General features: G+C 39.6%; 3 protein-coding genes across 3 annotated transcripts; 2 read left to right on the top strand and 1 right to left on the bottom strand.

Moving 5' to 3' along the window:
- Positions 1–410: 410 nt before the first annotated feature.
- Positions 411–9,219, bottom strand: LOC131771879 (GTP-binding protein 1). The gene is made up of 13 exons (XM_059087746.2): positions 8,926–9,219; positions 8,398–8,607; positions 7,812–7,920; positions 6,733–6,913; positions 6,107–6,315; positions 5,818–5,861; positions 5,549–5,644; positions 5,180–5,216; positions 4,570–4,771; positions 3,641–3,785; positions 2,610–2,792; positions 2,163–2,298; positions 411–1,700 (listed from the first exon to the last, which is right to left on the bottom strand). The coding sequence occupies exons 2-13, from the start codon at positions 8,575–8,577 to the stop codon at positions 1,372–1,374; spliced, it is 1,851 nt and encodes a 616-aa protein (XP_058943729.2). The 5' UTR covers positions 8,578–8,607; positions 8,926–9,219; the 3' UTR covers positions 411–1,371.
- Positions 9,220–9,309: 90 nt separating this feature from the next.
- LOC131772065 (josephin-1) lies at positions 9,310–11,161 on the top strand. The gene is made up of 2 exons (XM_059087976.2): positions 9,310–9,775; positions 10,559–11,161. Exons 1-2 carry the CDS (start codon positions 9,534–9,536, stop codon positions 10,848–10,850), a joined length of 534 nt encoding a protein of 177 aa, XP_058943959.2. The 5' UTR covers positions 9,310–9,533; the 3' UTR covers positions 10,851–11,161.
- Positions 11,162–12,520: 1,359 nt separating this feature from the next.
- Positions 12,521–19,031, top strand: LOC131771942 (NLR family CARD domain-containing protein 3). Its single transcript, XM_059087817.2, has 3 exons — positions 12,521–12,725; positions 13,820–14,510; positions 16,278–19,031. Exons 1-3 carry the CDS (start codon positions 12,582–12,584, stop codon positions 19,028–19,030), a joined length of 3,588 nt encoding a protein of 1,195 aa, XP_058943800.2. The 5' UTR covers positions 12,521–12,581; the 3' UTR covers position 19,031.
- The last annotated feature ends 757 nt before the right edge of the window (positions 19,032–19,788 follow it).

Below are 19,788 nucleotides of genomic sequence, written 5' to 3'. Positions count from 1 at the left end.
TAAGGGATGACGGGATTCTGGACTCGGAATACGAAATAGAGATTCACTTCAATCTCATACCTAAGCCTTTCACGGCCAAGCGGTGGTAAAGATCCTACATTTCACTACACGTTCGAATCTGGGTACGAGACTAGATTCGCTTTTGATTTGGGTTAGTTGAAGTTTAACAACTTTTGCTATTTGTTTGTCTCATTATTTATTTCTTGTGTTCAAAAGAATTTCCCCAAAACAGTCACGAGGTTGCTCTATCGTCAAATTTAACAGGTCTTTCCTAGTAACAGGGTAATTTAGTATCAACAACTGAGTTGATAACGTGAATTCGCCACCGTAGAGTTTAAGAGCCGACGTTTCGAGCGTTAGCCCTTTGTCAGAGCCCTTCGTCAATCGCTCTGACGAAGAGCTAACGCTCGAAACGTCAGCTCTTAAACTCTTTACGGTGGCCAATTTACGTTATCAACTCAGTCAATAATACTAAATTACCCTGTTATACTCTCCCATCGACGCAACACTACAGTTTCCTTAGAAACTTACCCTCTTTACCTTCGCCTAATAACACGACTTTTTTCAATAAAAAACTGGATTTGCGACGTAGTCTTACCCACAGAAGAAACGAAACGAAATTCTGGTTATGTTAGGCAATTTTCCACGCAACTCTCACGTGCTATGGCGTTTTCTACCAATCAAATTCGCTTTAAACTACCTTGGACTACACCACCCCTTTGGAAGAGGTTTATTGAGAATGAAATTGTCTGTTTTGTTCCCGCAGTAAAATTAATTGTGACGAAATAAGTTTGATCTTGTAACTGACTGGGAAATGGTGGTAAGCGTAGCTTTTTGTGTCTGAAGCGTTCAGACACAAAAAGAGGATGGACCACAAGATACTTTTTGTCTGAGGTTTTTTTTCCAGATAAATCAGGGAGGACTTTTACGGCTACTGCCGCCTATGAAGGCGAAGCCATAATTTTGTTTGAAGACATGCGAAATTTTCGTCGAAATGTTTTGCTGTAAACAATACAAGAACATACAGAAAGAGGAAAGTAGAGACTGACAACACAGAGTATTTTCATTATTTCGCTGAAATTCTACCCTGGCTGCCGGCTAAAATGACTTAGTTTAAATTACTGCTTTTCTTTTGCTTTGAATTAAGAATAATAAATGGTCAAATCGAAGACTAGAGGAATTCTGAACGAAAGCCTGATCCTCAACACATGACCGAAGAAAATACAGAAATAAGAGAAATGTTAAAATTTTCAACGACCATAGGGGTCCTAAATTTCTAAATTTTTAAAAAACCATGTTAAAACTAATCAAATAAGATCTTAAAAACCTTAAAAATGGAATTAAATACGAGAAAACTACGTCACTATCAAGTCATTTTTTCCCTGTTCTTTCTGAGCTTGTTGACGCCTGCGCACTTGCTCCGTCTTTGCTTTTGTCGCGTGACTGTGCGGTACCTCTACCCGGTCCACGATGTTTGACTTTCCCGCCAACCTGAGGTGGAGGATGCGCAGTTGGATCGATCTGCTGTATAGTACCGACAGCTTTTGTTCTTCCCTCTCTGAAGATCATTCTGGTTTCCGGTTTGACGAATTCCGGTTGTTTTATGAAGCGAAAACGCACCATCGCCTTATCTCCTGTTCTGAGGTGGTCTTTATCCATGTGAATTATTGTTGCCGTCTGCCGCATGCTCCCACAGTGAACTGACCAAAAAAATTATATAAATATCACATGAGTAAATTTTGTCCAAGGAAGATCCGTCATTGAAGATTGTGTCTGATTATTGTAAATATACATTAGTACATGTACAGAGACGCCGACTCGTTCCCAGTCGTCTCTCGTCTCTCGGCATGTCATAGACACCCGTAGTAAGGGTTGTCTACGATGCAAGCGATGCCTTGTAGAAAAGCGCTCTATCTGTCTTAGATATAGTTTACAGCTTAAAAATAAACAAAAGCTCCCTAGCCAACTCGACTGGCGCTTTTGAATGTGCCATTAAGGCTTTGATTGGCAAAGCCGTGAAGAAGAGTAACGAAGCCCTAGCTTATGGGTTAAAAGTGCGCTTCTCGTTTTCAAAGCTCGGCCGCCTTTTTTTCTATCGACCATCCAAAGCTCCATTAGAATCGCTGCAATATTTTATTATTTAACCTTCTCAGCATACTAACCCATTGCCTGGTATTTTGTACTGATGGTTGTCGGGTGGTGAAGAACCAACACCTCGGCTTCGAATTCCCAGCATGCTTGAGGCTTCACTTGTCTATCTACCATAACCATTCCTTTACGTATCTGTGATCTTTTTATCTGAAGGCGAAAAAAAAAATACTACATTTGGTGACACCGGAAATAATCTCCTCGCAGCCCTGTACTTTACGTAATCTATTACTTAATCTTCCTTCGATGAAGACGAAGAATTAACACGCAGTGAGATGGGACGGTATGGCTCCTAAATCCCCCTCCCTACTCTCCCGCGAGGCGATCAAGACATCGATTTCCGACTTAAATCCGAATTTTGCTCAGTATATATTTCCACATCCAACATAACTATTATTTCCTTTTATACTTTAAAATAGCTACCCCACCGTTCAAATATACGATTTTCAGATATTACCCACCTTTTTCAGAGCAAAGGAAGCCGTTTGTCCCGCACGGAGTTCCTTTACTGGCATTCTCTTGCGATGAATTGTCTTCACTGTGATTGGTTGAAACTGACCCAGAGGATCTGGGCCGAGTAGAAGGGTGTCATTCAGTCGAATGGTACCTCTAAGACACGTGCCTGACACAACTGTACCAACACCCTAAATCATCCAAAACTTTGATTAAAGACAAGTAACTCTATTTCGTGATACCAATCAGAAGCGTATAGCAAAGAATTCCGGGGGTTTCAAAAAATTTTTCCATAAACGGCAGCCGATGGTGTTATAGGCGGCTGTGCCAATAAAGAGACCGCAAGGCGAAATTCAAACACGAGAGCCTGCTCACAAGATCAACAGACGGCGGTGAGAGGACTTATGAGCCGGCGATAAACCAGCGATTACTTGCTTTCATGAAGAAACCTGTTACATGCTTTTGTGCGTGTACAAAGTAAAGCAAAAACGTAGTGCGAATAAAGGCAAGCACGAATTTGGAAATCTGGCATAGAAAGGGCAACAATTTATCCCAGCTAACGAAAAGAAAATTATAGAACTTGGAAAAGAGGAATATTAGTTAGATCTTAATATACCTAACTTATAGTTTCTGGTGCACACAAATCGTTAATATTTCTCATTTATGGTTTGCTTCGTTCAGTTAAATTTGCTTTATCTGATATTTAACAAAGACGTTTTTAGCGGAGCTCGCAGAGCGTAGCCCCATAGTTATACAAAATAGTAGTAACCCATCAAGCCAATAAAATTTGGATGTACGACCGTACGACCAAACGACCGTACGACCGTACAAGGTACTACTTTTAACATGCGTTGTCAACTGTACCGCGGGCACGCCAACGCCACGGCTTTGTCCAGTAGTCCAGTGGTCAGTGCACTGGGCCCCGAGTCGGACGACCCGGGTTCTAGTCTTGGCCGGTGCAAGGCGTTGTGCCCTTGAGACGTGCGGGAGAAAAAAAATGCGAGCTCCGCTTTTAGGCTTGGCTAAATATATTATTTACCGGTACTGAGTAAGTGTCGTCGATCTGGAACTCAGATGGTTCATCTTTCCTGAAGTGAGCTCGAATTGAGAGCAAATTCAAAAACATCTTTAACAGGTCCAAGTTCTCACCGGTTACGTTTGAGATCTGAAATATTGGGCAAACCCTGACAAAAATGAAAGAACCACAACTGAATAACGTGATTACCTGTAAAAGTGATTTGAAGATCAGTGATTTTTGGCCTTTACAAAGTACCCTTCCATCATTCTGTTTTATTCACACAGTCATGATGTAACAATTCAAAAGAAAGATCGAGACGTACACGTCATCTGAGGTTTTCTCTAACTTCCATAACTATTGAAGATTTACTCTTATGAGGGCTTAAAGTCTTGCATGGTCCTAGAGTAGCCCAAAAATGTTCTCCGAAAAAAACAAATGAACTAGCTGAGAAAAACAAACGCTAACTGATTAGTTACTGACTAGTCTTGAAATCAGCAGCTTTTCTGGCACTTGCATCAATGTGCTTTCAATTAGTTCTGACCTGATACATGTATTTATTACTTAGTCTGGTAGTCCTGAGGTAAATCTGACTGTTCTGATTGGTTCTTACTTGGTCGCAATTTTGCTATACGGACGGCATAAGCTGTGTATTTTTGTTTGCGAACGCCGGCAAATTCAAATATACAAGTTTGGTCCGAGTGCTTTATAATAAACCACCTACTAACTTTGCTTGCTCGAGCCGTTTTGATAAATATGGAATGTGGCTCTCGGCCGTTTTTGTACGGACCACGCTGCGCTCGGTCCTTAATTCCCCTAGGCCAATATTTCCCACTAAGGCCCCTGCGCACGGTTAGTAAGAAGTTTTTCTTGAAATTCGCAGAAAATAAAAGTACAGTCTGCCCCCATTAAGACGAACCATTTTCTTTCATAAACTTAACTTGGGCTCTTACCTTTCAGAAACAAAGTTCGTAGCTGAGACAACCACATCATCACTGTTTTGAACAATGACAGGGATTTTACGGCAGCCAGGTGATTTTAGAATCCTGGATAAGAGTTTCATAGTGTCCTGTAGCACATTGGGCGGACACATGTCAATCTTGGTCACCACCACAAACACTGGGACATTGAGTGCTAGGGCCAACCCAAGATGCTCTGGTAAGTAAAAAAAAAATAAATGAATAAATTCTGTGAAACTTTGTCCAAAAGAGCAATATAAAGACAGATAGTAATAAACTGCAAGTGGCCCTTTATTACTTCTCCCTGCTGCACTTGCAAGTCATCAAGACCTACTTGTAATCTTAGGCAGAGAAGGCAAGTAAAAGAGTAAAGTGTTGCAACCAAAAGCCTGTCAGCGCAATTTTCTTAACATGGATATGCAATCAGAGGCTGAAATTTTCTACATTTTACTAAATTTATCACTTTCAATACCAAAGCAAACCATATCCTCACTAGGTATTGTAATAAACTCGGGTTTGAGCTTACAAGAATCATTGTTCACAAACATGAAACTACCTTCTATAAATGGACTGTATCTATCTATATCCTACTAAATCCTATTACCTTTTGTCATGCCTATAATTCCTGCATTTGACCCAATCTAAATGAGAAAAAAATAACAACAAAAACAAAGATCTTTGTGAAACACCATACACCATACTAAAATTACTTTTGGTTCCCTGAGAAAAGGACTTGCCTGAAAACTTACGAGATAGACCTCGATTGTCAAGTTCTTTAGGGATTTCTTTTAAATTCCCAATTCAACTCAGAGTGGTAAAAAAACTATTTTCATGTAATTTTTCCTTTCTCAAATTCTTGTTTGCACTTTGTCCAAACAACAAAAATTATTGCTATGGTCAATCCTCAATCAATAAAGAAAATTTAGGTGGATAAAGCAAAAGTAAATTATTGCACATCAATATGACATCTCACCATCAGCATAGCAAAGTCTGGCACATGTCCTGTCATTCCAAAAATTGTTGTTTTCAGGTATCTTTCATGCCCTGCCAGATCAATAAAAGTGATGACCTGTGAAAGAACAAAAACAAAACCCTTACTTTTAGATAGTTTATCAATTATTGCCCCCTTTGTATTGTATTGTCAGAGTGTGCCAGCATTAAAAAAAGTCACAAATATAAAGGTAAATTTTCAGCTTTCCCCTCTTTCAACAAAAAAAGGAAGAAGATAGAATTACAACAAACCTTTGAAGACTTCTGGCATATCCTGGACCAATCAAGTCCTCCTCCTGGGACACAAATATATAAATATATCAGACATCCTTCCTTATCAACCAACTCAAATTAACAGTGCTTAAAAGCACTGTTAAATTGGGTTGGTTAATATGGATCTGTAAAGGTATTTGTAAATCCCTTAAAAAGACTACTTAAAGAGCTTTTTATCTTTTACTGCCTAGACAAGAGGGGGCACTGTGCCTTCTCCTAACATGGGTATATAGTATACACAATAATTTCTTTAAAAGAGTTTTCTAACCATGGGTATCTGGCTTGTTCACCACATCTCCTCTGCTGTCAAATCCCAGGATATCATTTCCCACACTACTTGTTCTTCCTGATTCCATCTCATGCTTATGTCGGAAAAGCCTCTGTCTTGCCATGCCTCTTCCATTATCGAGTTCTCCATGAGTCAGTACACCAAGTAAAGTGCTTTTACCAGCATCTACATTGCCTACCACTGCCACCCTACCAAAATAGATGGATTAAGATGACATTATCAACCAGGATAAAGAAGATTTCTAAGCATGAAGCCATTTTGGAGTATGCTACTTTCCCTAACCTTCTGTTCACAAAAGATCTGAACATTTCTTAGGCCCTGAGCCCTTTGTTGGGTTCTCCCACCCCCCAACAAAGAAAAAGCAAGCTTGAGTCATGCATCTCAGGTCCACATAGAATTTAAACAGAATTGAATAAAGGGTTTTAAAGAAGATTTTTTCTTTTACTTTTCTCAATACAGCATCTACTGGGATTCTACTGGGCTTTCTTGCCACCTTAAGTCTATTATTTTACACTATTTTTCACTATTAACCCGAGTTACAGGTACCTAATACAAGAATGGGGGAAAAGGAATAAAGGCATTACCAGGTACTCAAGGTTGCTTACCTCACTTCCATGAAATCATTCTCATCCACTCTATTACGGACAAGATATTCAGCAACAGTACCCTCCTCTGCTGGCTTCTCTCTTAGCAGGACAACATCAGCATTACAGGACTCGGCTAATAGTTTCAAGGAATCCACTGATGCTTTGAGATCCTCTTCACTGAGTCCACTTGCTGCTCCATCTACAATTGAAAATCAATATACATCTGATGACAAGTATCAAATTGAGCATTGTATTGTTTGAAGCTACATTCATCAGGAGAATTTGGCAAACCAGTGATGAGAATACACACCCTCAGCTAGAGGGTGTTATTACCATATAGCACCAAATTCTCCCAAATGTCCACAACAAAATTTATAACCTTGATCATGAAGGATTTCTACAGCACCATAACTCATTGTACTTTGTAACACTTTGCACTTAAACCAGACTTAAACCAGATTACATTGAGCAGTTTGAAAGAAATTTAGGCAGATGTTCCCATTTCGAAAATCAAGGGCACACTAGGAGCTACATTTCCTGATCTTCATAGAAGTGTGTGGGTTCTTGCTCACCGCTTGCTCACCAGTTCAGAAAAGAAGCAGGAGAAAGGCCTACAATTTATCATTCTTATCAGGGAATACTAGACTGTCTAACCATTTGCTACTGTTATAGCAAAAGCAGCCCATTCCCCTCAACTATTTTAAGACCCTCATTGTTGGTCCACTTCAGGGAGTGAACCATTCATGCCACACACAGCAGTGTGGTGCATTACAACCTGAGCTGACCAGGTGGCAGCGCATAAAGGCAAGAAGAGGAATTGCTGAATAAATCAGCTCTTAATGATCTCATCAAAAATATGTCCAATAATACCCACTACATCACCTCCTTATTACTACAAAACACTTCCATAAGGAGTGGTAGCTTATTTCATTCAATTATTTCCTTCTCATGGAATCTGCTCCATGAGCCATAAGACGATTAAATGGCCTCTATATTTCAAGCTTGTCCACATTAATTTAGCCACAGCATGAAGAAAAATCACTCAAGAATGAAAAATTTATGAATTCACTCAAGAAAACAGTATTAAGATTACTTACCCCCAACACCCACTTCATAGATAGTTTCACCATGTCCTTCATCTAACCTTTCCTTAAGTTTTTGTAGCAAAATATCAAATTGTTCATCATCTGGACTGATCAAGGCAACCTGGAACATACATGAAAATATCACAAATCAACTTTTCCATTAATCAAAGCAAGTTTTCAGAATCTTCCCTTTCTTTCTGATGTGTGACTGCATAGCTTAATTGGTTGTAAAGGTTGGTATGGCTTATTTCCTTTTACTGTGAACAGAGACCCCAACTTGCCTCACTTCTTACATGTGGCTTCATAATTCAGTACACAGTAGCATTGAATTAGTATCTTGAAGGCAAGGTTTTGAGTCCCATCTAAGCCTGAGTTTTTCAGGCTTCTTTTGCTGCAATTACTAAAAAACAGTTTACCTAGGAGGATCAATTGCATACTTTTCATCATCAGCAATTCAAAATGATTCATTCCATATGATTGATTTATCAAATAAATATAACAAAAACAACTGAAAATGAAAAGCTACAATTAAAAAAAATGCTCAGAAATCAAAATATTCATCATAATTCTAGGCAGGCCATCATAAATTTGTTCCTACCCGTGGATCAATTGCATTTTCTGCACCATTTAATGTGTTGCTACCATCACAGTCAAATTCCACACCACTGTCTGGAGCAAATAGGTTGTTAGCACTCTCTAGAGATCCTTCTTGTCTACCATTCAAAGATGATCCTGAGAATTTCTCCTCCACATTGATTGATTCTGTAAGCGCACTCATTCTTTTTTATGTAAATTACACCAAGAAGACCTAAAAAAAAAACAAATAACAAAAATTTGATGACCAGAAAATGAAATAGAAAGGAATGGGTCTCAACCGCAAATAATAATAACTTTGAAATGAAATAACCTCAAATACATAAATGGAAATAGCATATATGTAAAGACTTCGAACCTGGAGTTTAACTAAGTATCCTTAATCACCCTCGTAACATAAATCCTATCATGATCAATAGAAAATCTACAAGGCAGCTCTTAATATCGTATACTCCTTATCTATTTTGGCATTATCACTAAAGCTTTCAAGAAACTTTCCACGTTCTTTTTGATAAAATTGAATAATGCCCACCGAAATCGTCGATCATCAAGACCACTCCTTGCTGAAAATATCTGGAACTCTAGAATCAACAAGGTAAGCCAACGTTAGCTACAGTATGAGCTTGATTAGATCGTATGCAGTCCCTGCGGGTACTGTGGGAATAACACTTTAAGTTTGGTAGAAAGTGTGCAAAATCGTCTGCTTTAAGCCACTAATTTCACCAAACGCTGGTTTCCTGAGGAAATGTGATGCAACACAAGTCCCTCTGACAATAATAACAACAATATAAATAGTCTAAGGGTTTTTCACTGTAAATAAGGCAAATTTCATCAGCTAACGCTTGCGTGGTGTTATTGATGTTATTGTTCCCAGGTCTCCTCAAAAACATCTAGATTGGAAATTTTTAAACAAGGATTTGAGGGTCGACGATGCTGGGTTTCGTTAAAGAGACAGAAACTGAATAATCGATCTATAAGAAATTTAATCTCTAGAAAAATTAATTCAAAACAATTTTATATAGTTGTTTGTGTGCGAAAGATGAGCGAATCAACACGTTACCGTGGACAGCGGGATTTCTTCTACATGAATAATTCGTTTGTGTAAAAAGTCATTAATGTTCCAGCCAATTTGTAGCAAGAATGGAGATCTATCATGAGCGACAAAGACAAATGCTTTGCGCAGTTCATACCTTAAACAACCTTTTCCAAGACAAGAATGCTTACAGTAAGGCAGATCTAGATGCCATCAGCTACCGGCTTAGCCCAGACGCTTTCGTCAATCCGCACAAAAATATGCTTGGCTTGGGAAATTATGACGTGAATGTTTTGATGGTGGCATTGCAGTGGAGGGAATATGAAGCAGTGTGGTTTGACAAGAGATTGTGAGTAGTCTCGGAGAAGTAAAAGCTAATTTAGAAGGAAAAAAGCTGAGGATAATAGACAATTTTTGTTTACTTGACATATACTCGATAGCTGATTTAGAGTAAGTTTATAATACACATAAACACAAATTTATCAGAGAAGAGCTGGATTGAATTGCTTTCAAAACTAAACTCCTTCAAAATTCTTCAGGATCATTGTGGATATAATGTTGTGTGTATCATCAAAGATGATATTCAATATGACCTCCAGGATCTTAAGCTTTCTTATCAGGCATTCAAAGATTCTTAATGCTACTGTGAACAAATGTCCATCCCTTGAAAGGTTATAGTTATCTTATGATAGGTAACTCCATGAAAGTTTAAATGTGGTATTTTCTGTTTGAAGTGCCTAGAACTATTTTATAGCTTAGATTAGAGAGGTACAAATCTCATGAGAGTAGCACTCTTATGGAGCCACTCAGCAGTATTTGAGTAGATTTAGACTACTGGCCAACAAACCATACCAATTAATAGTAGTATGATCTCTGAGGTACCAATTTTAACTTAAAATTCAGAGAAAGGAGAAGTAAACTACTGATAATAAGGGGGCAAGTTTTTGAAGAAACTGAGGTGCTTATTTAGTCTAGGGGTATAATAAGGTAATTTGGTTTCATTAAATGAGTTGATGATGTAAACTGTTCTCTGTAAGGAGTTTCTAAAGTTGACATTTCAAGCAGTAGTCCTTTGTCGGAGCAAAAACTGGAAAGCAGGAATGATTTTATTTTACGTACTTTTTCCTTGCAGGAAAATTGAATGTTTAAACCTTCAACACATCTTTGGATTTGTTGTGAATAAACCTTCAAATGTTAACCTAGTTTGGCTGGAAGTACCTATCAAAAGGCCTCATTGGTTTGCAGTTCGTAAAATAAATGACAATTACTACAATTTAGACTCCAAACTTTCATCTCCTCAGTGTATTGGCAATGAAGATAAGCTTTGTGAGTTTTTAAGGGAACTGTTGTCCCTGTCAGCTATGCAGCTTTTTGTCATTGTTGAGAAAAGTGTGGCAGAAAACAGTCTTTGGAAAAGACAGTGAAAGTGAAAGTAATCAATTGTTTAAATCCTAAATGCAATTTAAAAATGTCACTGTGTATATTTTAAACAAATCTAGAGTATATTCAAAAAAGCTGACCATCATATCTTCTAGCCCCAGTTTTATATCTGTTGTTGATGGTGCTCTATAAATATATGAAGCATTACACTCTGAGTGACCTACAGTTTCTTGGAAACGTGGTCAATGTTTTTACAGCTTGGGTTATTGGTGCAAGTCTCATTGCTAATACAGCTCAGAAACATCTGAATCCATCAAAATGGTGTGTCCACATCTTTTGTCCTAAGCCCCTAAAGTTAACTAGACAGTGGCCTTTCTGAGTTTTGTTTGCAAACCCCCTTAGTGCCTGTGATCCTCAAACACTTTCAGAAGATCTCAGAGTGAATACTTGGGAATTCCGTTGAATCTTAAGGTGTCATATCAGTGGTTGGTAGCCTTGGATGCCTTTGAATTTTTTACTGCTTTGACAAATTTAAATTAAATCACGAGACAGTATTGTTGGTGATCATGATGCCAAGGTGCTGTCTCTAGCTCAGTCTCAAAACAATTGTTTCCCATAATAGCCTGAATCTGGTAGGGAGTCCCACTGGTGTTGGAAGCACTGGACCCCTAAAACTAAGTGCGGCTACGACGAAGGTTAACCTGTTAGGAAACGTTATCGGTGATCTTCCGGACTTTTTGGGCAAACTGCACCAAATTTGCTTTCATTTCGTATTGAATAAGTCAGTTTGCTTTTTGCTTAATTTTGAGGGTTGAAGACATTTTCACGCGATAAGTTAAAAGCCAGGTCACATGAGCTTGCAGAGATCTCCAGCTTTGTCTGATGAACCTTTTTTAATTTACGAAGGGGTAAGTTTCTAAAGAAACTGTGGTGCTGCGTCGGTTGGAAAGTATAAGGGGTAATTTAATATTATCAACTGAGTTGCTGACGTAAATTGTCCACCGTAAAGAGTTTCAACGCTGTCGTTTCGGGAGTTAACCCTTCATCACTCGATCTGACGAAGGACTAACGCTCGAAACGTCAGCTTTGAAACTCTTTACGGGGGCCAATTTACGTTATCAACTCAGTTTATAATATTAAGTTACCTTCTTCTAAACTCATAAAGATCACGTAAAATACATAGATGTTGGTATTACGCCGTTGGTTTGAGAGAAAGAGATTAAAAGAACGTAACTGACGACAACCGAGCGCACTGTAGTTGATCGTCGTGGCTGGTCAGTGACAGCTCATTAAAAACAGTGAATGTACCAGTATTATTCTCTGGTGGGTAGCTAGGGAAACAATACAAGGCCGAATAGGCGTACACTTGGCGTTGTTTTCTCAACAGAATAGAATGAAATTGAGGTGAAATACAGCGAATAACTTCACTCATATTTTGAGAGGTCTGAAAGAAATATCACTGATATGTTTTAGTGCGGGCATAAACCAATTCTAGAGTGACTCCTAAGGGTGGCTTGAGTGGCAATTACGCACGAAAACAGGGAGTCGACTCCAAAACGAAACGAAAAGGATCGTTAAGGCTTACGTAGAGAGTATAATGTTCTCACAATAAACTTGTCCCTAAATTCAGCTCAGAATTGACAGTCGACTTAACCGAAATTTTTTTATCGCAGATGACGCAAGTTTAAGGAAACGTAGTAAAAATAAAAATAGAGGAAAGGAATATCATCAGTCCGAGTTCCCACCTGCCCTGGTTATATGAGACATCACTGGGCATGAGCCAGACGAACAGTGTCACTCCAAACACGTCACCGGAGAGTTCCAGTGCAAGGCAGAGCGAAGGCAGCAGGAAATATGGCCTGTTCAACGATCAACAGCGACAATTCCCTGTAATTTTCATTGTAATCGTGAGGAGACAGGTTTGTTTTTGTAAATTTTCTTTTTGTTGGCCAACCGTCGAAGAAAGTGATTGTGAATGCAACATTTGGTTATTCTTTCCTAATTTTAATTACAGTGCTTCTTTCGAACCATTGTGTTCGAGTCTTCTTTCGTTTTAGGTTCACGTAATTAATCTGATTTAATGTGTCTGGAAAGGAGGAAATATATGTTTAAGTAGCATATCTGATATACCTTGGAGGCAAAAACAATTTGAAGTAACCTTTTAATTGTTATTGCTTGACTTTCCATAACCTACTTGTTTTGCTTTTGATTTCGTCGACGGTGTCGTTTGATATTGATTTGTCTGTGGATACATGTAATCCTAGTTGTCACCGTATTTACCTCTACCGAGTAGCCTTAAAATTTTACTTACGTACTGTTGAATGATACTTGTAAAAAGTTAGAACGAAGTGTCAAACTACGTATACATCTAAGTTTTCAAAAGTTAAGCTGCCGTTCCACTCAATCTTCATATAAACAACAATCTCATTACTTACTATTATTCATGGACACGGTTTTGCTTTAGTAATGAACTTTGGCACGATATTTTAACACTTAAGAACACGTAAGAACACTTAACTCCGAAGAAAAAAGGAAAATGGTTTATCATCTTCAAAGCTATTGTAAAATTTCTGTATGATGAGTTGATATTTTTTAACTCTATCATAATGAAACGGTAATCGTGTTCTCATGGCACCTTCTGACAACGACTTGTTACACTCACCCCTTGAACTGATCTCCGTTGAAGTGGATGACAATGGTTTTGTCTTCATGATATTGAATATGTCTAAGTTTGTCACATAAGTAACAAAAAAATCAGTGAAAAAAGAAATTGATGTCAGTGCACTGTGCAGACCTCTGGAAGAGAAGCCTACTTTCAGAAGTCTGCCTAGTGCACTAAATCAATTGGTTTTTTTTTTTTCATTTGCGCTAATTGTTTTTGTTGCATGTGATGAACTTTGCAAAAGGAGGGACTACTCTAGTCTATCCATTCACTCCCATAAAGATCCAGGAAGGTTTGTTACCTTAAGAAAATATTGAATAATCTTTTAACATGGCTAAATTACTATCTCAGGCAGGACTAATGGCCACAGCTGGCAATCCAGCATCATTTTCCTCCACTAAAGAGACCACAAATTATGCGCGACTTTGTCGGCTTCTGGTTGATGTGGGATCCTTAGTGATTAGGGACACGTTTGACAAAATACATCCACCTGCCAGTCTTCATACCAACCTGACAACAACACATCATTCCACACTGCAGGCACTTCGCAATCGGAGAGTCTTAAATGCCACTCAGTGGGGAAAGCTATACCCTGTAATACGCTCCTCTGTATCCTCAAGAGACTTTGATATCACACTTTTGACAGTCCTTCTGAGGAACATTTGTGGGTTGAGTCAACCAGCAACAGGCTGGGATGCACTTCCACCTGCAGCAGATGTGAGCACCGAGGCTAACATTGCAAGGGTGAAATATTTTAGAAACACTGTGTATGGCCATGCTGACCAGGCTTCTGTGGATGATGCAACATTTAATGCCTATTGGAAGGACATACGAGATGCTCTTGTGAGTCTTGGAGGAGCTAAATATGAATCTGCAATTGATGATTTAAAAAATGAATGCATGGACCCTGAAATTGCCGATCATTATGAAGAAATGTTAAAAGAGTGGAAAAAGGATGAAGACAACATCAAGGATGTGCTGAAAGAAATCCAAAGGGAACTTGAAGAATTAAAGGTATCAACAAGTAAATCTCAACCAAAAGGTATGTTTCTGATATGCTAATTGATAGTCAAGCTTTCCCTGTGGTTTTAAACTTTTGTGGGAGCTAGATTTTCATTTTCCTTTTTCCTTTCCTCTCTTCACCTCACCTTCCCTCCCCTTCCCTTTGTTCTGCTCCCTTCCCTTCTCAGTGCCCCTCCTCTTTGCTCTTTACTCCACCCCTTTCTTTCCCTGATGTCACCTTTCCTCTTCTCCCTTCTCCTCTGTCCTTTCCCCTCTTTACCAAGTTTCTCCTTTCCTCCACTTTCCTTCCCTCTATTCTCCTCTGTTATTTTCACCTTTCATTTCCAGTAAGTTCTCACATATCCTCTCCTCCTCTTCTCTCTCCTCTCATTCCCTCTCCTCCCTTCCCTACTTCTATCCACCTCTCTCCTAACTCATTCAATCTACTCCCCTTTACTCTCCCATCTCCCCTAGTCCCATTCTACTCCTTTCCTCCTCTCTTGCTCTTCTCACCTTTTTTTATTCCTTTTCCTCTCATCCTATCTTCTCCCCTTTGCTCTCCTTTCCTCCCAACTCCTCTCATCCCATCTCCCTTTTTCCCTCCCCTCTCTTCCACTTCACTCTTCTACATTGTACCCACCCCTCTCCTAACTTTTTTTCTCCTCTACTCTCCTCTTATTTCCTTCCCTTTGCCCTTTTTTTCCCCTCTCCATCATTCCCTGTTTCTATCCAACCATCTCTTAACACTAAAATTCCCAAGATCTGATTGTTAATTCTCCTCTCTAGCTGTTACTCATTTCCTTGTGAATAGGTTATGAGAATTTGCTGCTAGATCAAGATAACAACTACCTGATACATTTGAGTATTCTCAATACCAATTTGCTGAAACGTGCGTGGATATTGTAGGGAGAAGTTACTCGTTAATCAGTTCTGGGAATTAAAGGGTTAAGTTTCATTTCCCTCTCTTGTAATCCCTTCTCCTCCCCTTTGCTCCTCTTCATTCCTACTCCATTCCTACTCCAATCCCACTTCCTCCTCTTTGCCTTTTTCTTCTTGCCCTCTCCTTCATTTCCCATTTCTATTCAACTCACTCTTTTCTTCCATTCCCCTCTACTCTCAACCCTTCCCCTCTTATCTCCAACCCACTTTTGACTTTGATTTCCCTTTCTTGTTTTTTCCATCCCTTCCCTTTTTCTTTCCTCCCCTCTTCCCTTTGCTTAGCTTACCTTCTTTCCTTTAATCCTCTCTCCTTTCCTCTCCCTTCCCCCCAACTCCTCCTCTACCTCTTCCCTTCCCATTTGTTTCCCTCATTCCCCCAATCCTTTTTTCTCTTCTCCTCTGGGAATTACCAAAGCTTCAGCATTTGAAATTAGTACACAGTCTTACATTTGTTTTGGAAGAACTTTGAGTTTATTACATGTTCTCTTTAGTTTATGTTTCATTTGTTTTATATATCTGCCTTTTACTTGCAGTTGGAGCCTTTCACTCTCTCTCCTCTCTTGGCATTCCCATTCTACTTCCCTAGTTTACCTTTCATTCCATATTTTCAATCTGTTTCATTCATTCCCCCCTCTTCTGACTAATCCTCCTGAATTTTGTTCTCTTCTTTTATCTTCCCCTTTCTTTGCTGCCAATCCTTTCGTTTTGCTTTTTTTCCTTTCATTTTATTTAATCCTGCTTTCCCAAACCTTCGCTCCTTTGTGCTCAATAGAAGTTTCTCTAAGCTTCGTGTATAATTAATGCCCATAGCTGTGTCTCTAGCAGTCATACCCTTATATTATGTTGACAGTAATTACCTCCTTTTCAGAATTTGAAATGTCACATGACCTCATAGAAACGATTCGCAACCTCTACAAAACTCGTGAAGGTCGGCTCTCGCCATTTCCTTGGTGTGAAGAGTTCAACTTCAACCTAAACGACATATTTACCAAACCGACCATTGTCACACGCGACAGAGCTGGAAGATCGGTTGCAGAGCAAATAGACAGTACTACAGGAGTCTTCAAACCTCATAAGGATTGTTCCAAGCCCAGGACTGTCCTGATTGAGGGGGAACCAGGAATGGGCAAGACAACCTACTGTCAAAAGATGGCATGTGACTGGGCCAATGATCTGGAAATTGATGTATCTTTCCCCAATTTTAAATTGCTTCTCTTCCTTAGATGTTGTGACGTGTCAGGCAGCATATGGGAAGCTATTGATGATCAGCTTCTTCCTAAAGATGTCGAAGAGGACGCAAAAGAGAACTTCTTCAAGTTCATCCGAGCCAATCAATCCCAGGTGTTGCTTGTACTTGATGGATTGGATGAAGCTCCATCAAATCTTTCGAAGATGTTTACCGACCTTGTTCAAGGTAGAGAGCTTCCAAAGTGTCACATCATTCTTACATCTAGGCAGGAGGCTGGGGTGAATGTGAGCAAGTATTGTGACACCCTCCTACATATGACAGGATTTTCTCCAGAGAATTCTCAAAGCTTCATCACTCGTTACTTCGATGGTCGGGAAGCATTGGGTCAGAGGCTCTTAAGCGAGACAAGACGCAAGGAAGAACTTTTGGAACTGACAGCACATCCTTTAACGACAGCTCTACTATGTCTCTTGTGTGACGACTATGAAGGTGATCTACCCTCAAGCAAAACTGAGCTCTATCTTGAAATAACCAGCTGCGTTTTAAGGCGATTCCGGCAAAAGAAAGGATTCTCTAACGTAGAAGGAGACTTGATTGACTTCCACAAAGATGACGTAGAGCGACTGGGACGACTAGCCTGGAAAGGTTTGACAGAAGATCAGATGTACTTCAAAAGAAATGAACTTGGAGGTTCAGCAAACGAAATACCGGTATTTGAATTCTTGTCAGTCCACACCAATCGCAGCAAAAGACGTCCTTCCCTGGATTATGCATTTATTCACAGGAGTTTTCAAGATTTCTTTGCAGGTTATTTTTTGGCGAGCCAGATTTTAAGTGGTGAAATGAGCCCTGAAATACTATTTCCAGAAGATAGATCATACTTTAAGTATGAGCTCGCCCATTTCTTTGCATTTGGAATTATCAGCCTCAAGAGTGAAGAGAGAGCTACATGTTTCATGAACACCATAGTCACAAACATTAATCAAAGGCTGGACCTTCCAATTCTTACAAATTACTTATTGTATTTTGCCTTAAAATGTATAAGGAACTGTTTAGTAGTAAGTTCTACTCTCTCAAGTAAGTTGTTGCACTTGTTAGGAACAAAACTGCAGTGCCACACATTGGTTATTTTTGACAATAGATGTGACATCCCATTGCTTGCTGAGGCCCTCAGAGTAAACACCATTCTGAAGGAATTCAGTATGCCGTGGCCATTGTATTCTCCTGGAGACATATGTGCGGTTTCCTTAGCTAAAACCCTTCAAGTCAACCAAACCCTGGTAAAAATCAACTTAACAAACAAACTTACCAGCGCAGTTGGGGTCCAGCAATTGGTAGACGCGCTTATGGTAAACTCCACCCTCCGTGATTTAAGCCTTGCTGGCAGTATGTTGGAAGATGATAGCGCCGAGATTTTGGCGGAGTACTTAAAGGCCAATAAAGCCCTGGTTTGTTTAAACCTGGGGGCAAATGGAATCACTGACCATGGAGCCATATTTCTGGCAGAGAGTCTACGCCGCAATACCTCGTTGGAGGTTCTGGTCCTGGCAGGAAACTTAAGTTTTGGTAACCCTGGGGTTTTGTCTCTTTGTGAAACTCTCAAAATAAACAATACGCTCGCTAAGTTAGATCTGTCAGGAAGTAGCCTAGATGATGATGGTGTTCAGTCGCTCCTTAAAACTGTCAGGGATGGTACCACCCTAACCGATCTGAACTTATCAGACATGAAGATGATAACCAAGAAGAGCATCCGTTCTTTCGCTGAATTTCTGAGAGTGGATTCATCCCTGATATCACTTGGTTTTAAGGGAAATGAAGTCAGTGTAGGTGGTGCCCGATTAATCGCTGAGAGCCTCAAAGTCAACAAAACTTTGAAACGTTTGGAACTATCAAGGAACGACATCAGAGCGCCAGGAGCCCATGTTCTTTCTGAAGCGCTTAAAGTCAACACAGTACTGGTCTTTTTGGATCTGTCGCAGAACGCGCTCAGAGCTCGAGGTGCTCAGCTTCTTTCAGGTGGTCTTGGAGTCAACTCAGCTCTGACTCATCTTGATCTCTCAGTGAATGATATTGGTCCTGAAGGTACTCAGTCAATTGCCGAGGCCCTTAAAATTAACAAAGGACTTACTGCTCTTAACTTGTCAAGCAATGCTATTGAAGATGCTGGAGCTAAATCACTCTGCCAAGCCCTTAAAGAAAATAAAACCCTGATCAAGATGTCCATCGTAGGAAACGGTATTCAATCCTCTGGTGCAAGGGCTTTTGCAGAGGTTCGAGAAACGAATAGCACATTGCTTCATTTAGATATGGGGGGAAACAATATCGGTCAATCTGGAATTCAAGCTCTCTCAGACGCTGGTTTCCAGGGATTCCTTCCACTGCGAATTAATTTCGAGATTGATTGCGAAATTGGATTGATTCCCAACCAGTGAACATTGCCAGTTAAATTTCTTCCAAAATAAAAGTTATTTAGTTGACAAAGAGCAGTCGAATACGTAAGGCGAGAAATGGGTAAACTTGGAGCACATTCTGAGCACATTTTTAAGTCTATGAATTTAAGGTTTATGAAGTGCAGGGATGGAAGTTACCACTGTAAGCTTAAGTTCTTTGTGCGAACTATTCGGATGTCAGTTTTCTGTTTGTAGGCGTACCGAATTCGCATTAGTAAACTTTAAGTTAATACGCTAAAATCAAATACAGCCAATCTGAAACATGTATGTATTTCCTCGCTGTTAGTTTGGTGGAACATTACCTTACGCACCAGGAGAGAGATTCTGCCCCAGGTGTCGATTATTACTAGGGATTTACCTATATCGAGTACGGTACTAACTTTTTTCCTCAACATTGATAGGGATGTTGTTACGTCATTTTTAGTGGTCACTCGTGTTAATTGTATGGTCGGTTACAAAGTTACTAAGGATATTTAAATCGAAACTGATCGTAATTCCCTTTACTTTCATGGCACTCACACACAACTTGTAAAGTTACTTTGGTAACACCGCAGTGACTGTATGATCCGCTGCGTACGATTGCGCATTTGGCCTTTGGTGGCCAGAATAACGTAGGTTCAGGAGGAAACAAATCATAGGGAGGTCACATGCAGTGTCGAAAGAATCGATACCTCGATCAAACTCTCCGGGACAAGGTAGCCGGAAAACCTTGAAAACTCAATACCTGACTATAAAAAAAT

This window comes from Pocillopora verrucosa, chromosome 8 (assembly GCF_036669915.1).
Source record: "Pocillopora verrucosa isolate sample1 chromosome 8, ASM3666991v2, whole genome shotgun sequence".
Classification (NCBI taxonomy): Eukaryota; Metazoa; Cnidaria; class Anthozoa; order Scleractinia; family Pocilloporidae; genus Pocillopora; species Pocillopora verrucosa.
The sequence above is the reverse complement of the archived record's forward strand: the minus strand, read 5'-3'. Positions and strand labels throughout refer to the sequence as shown.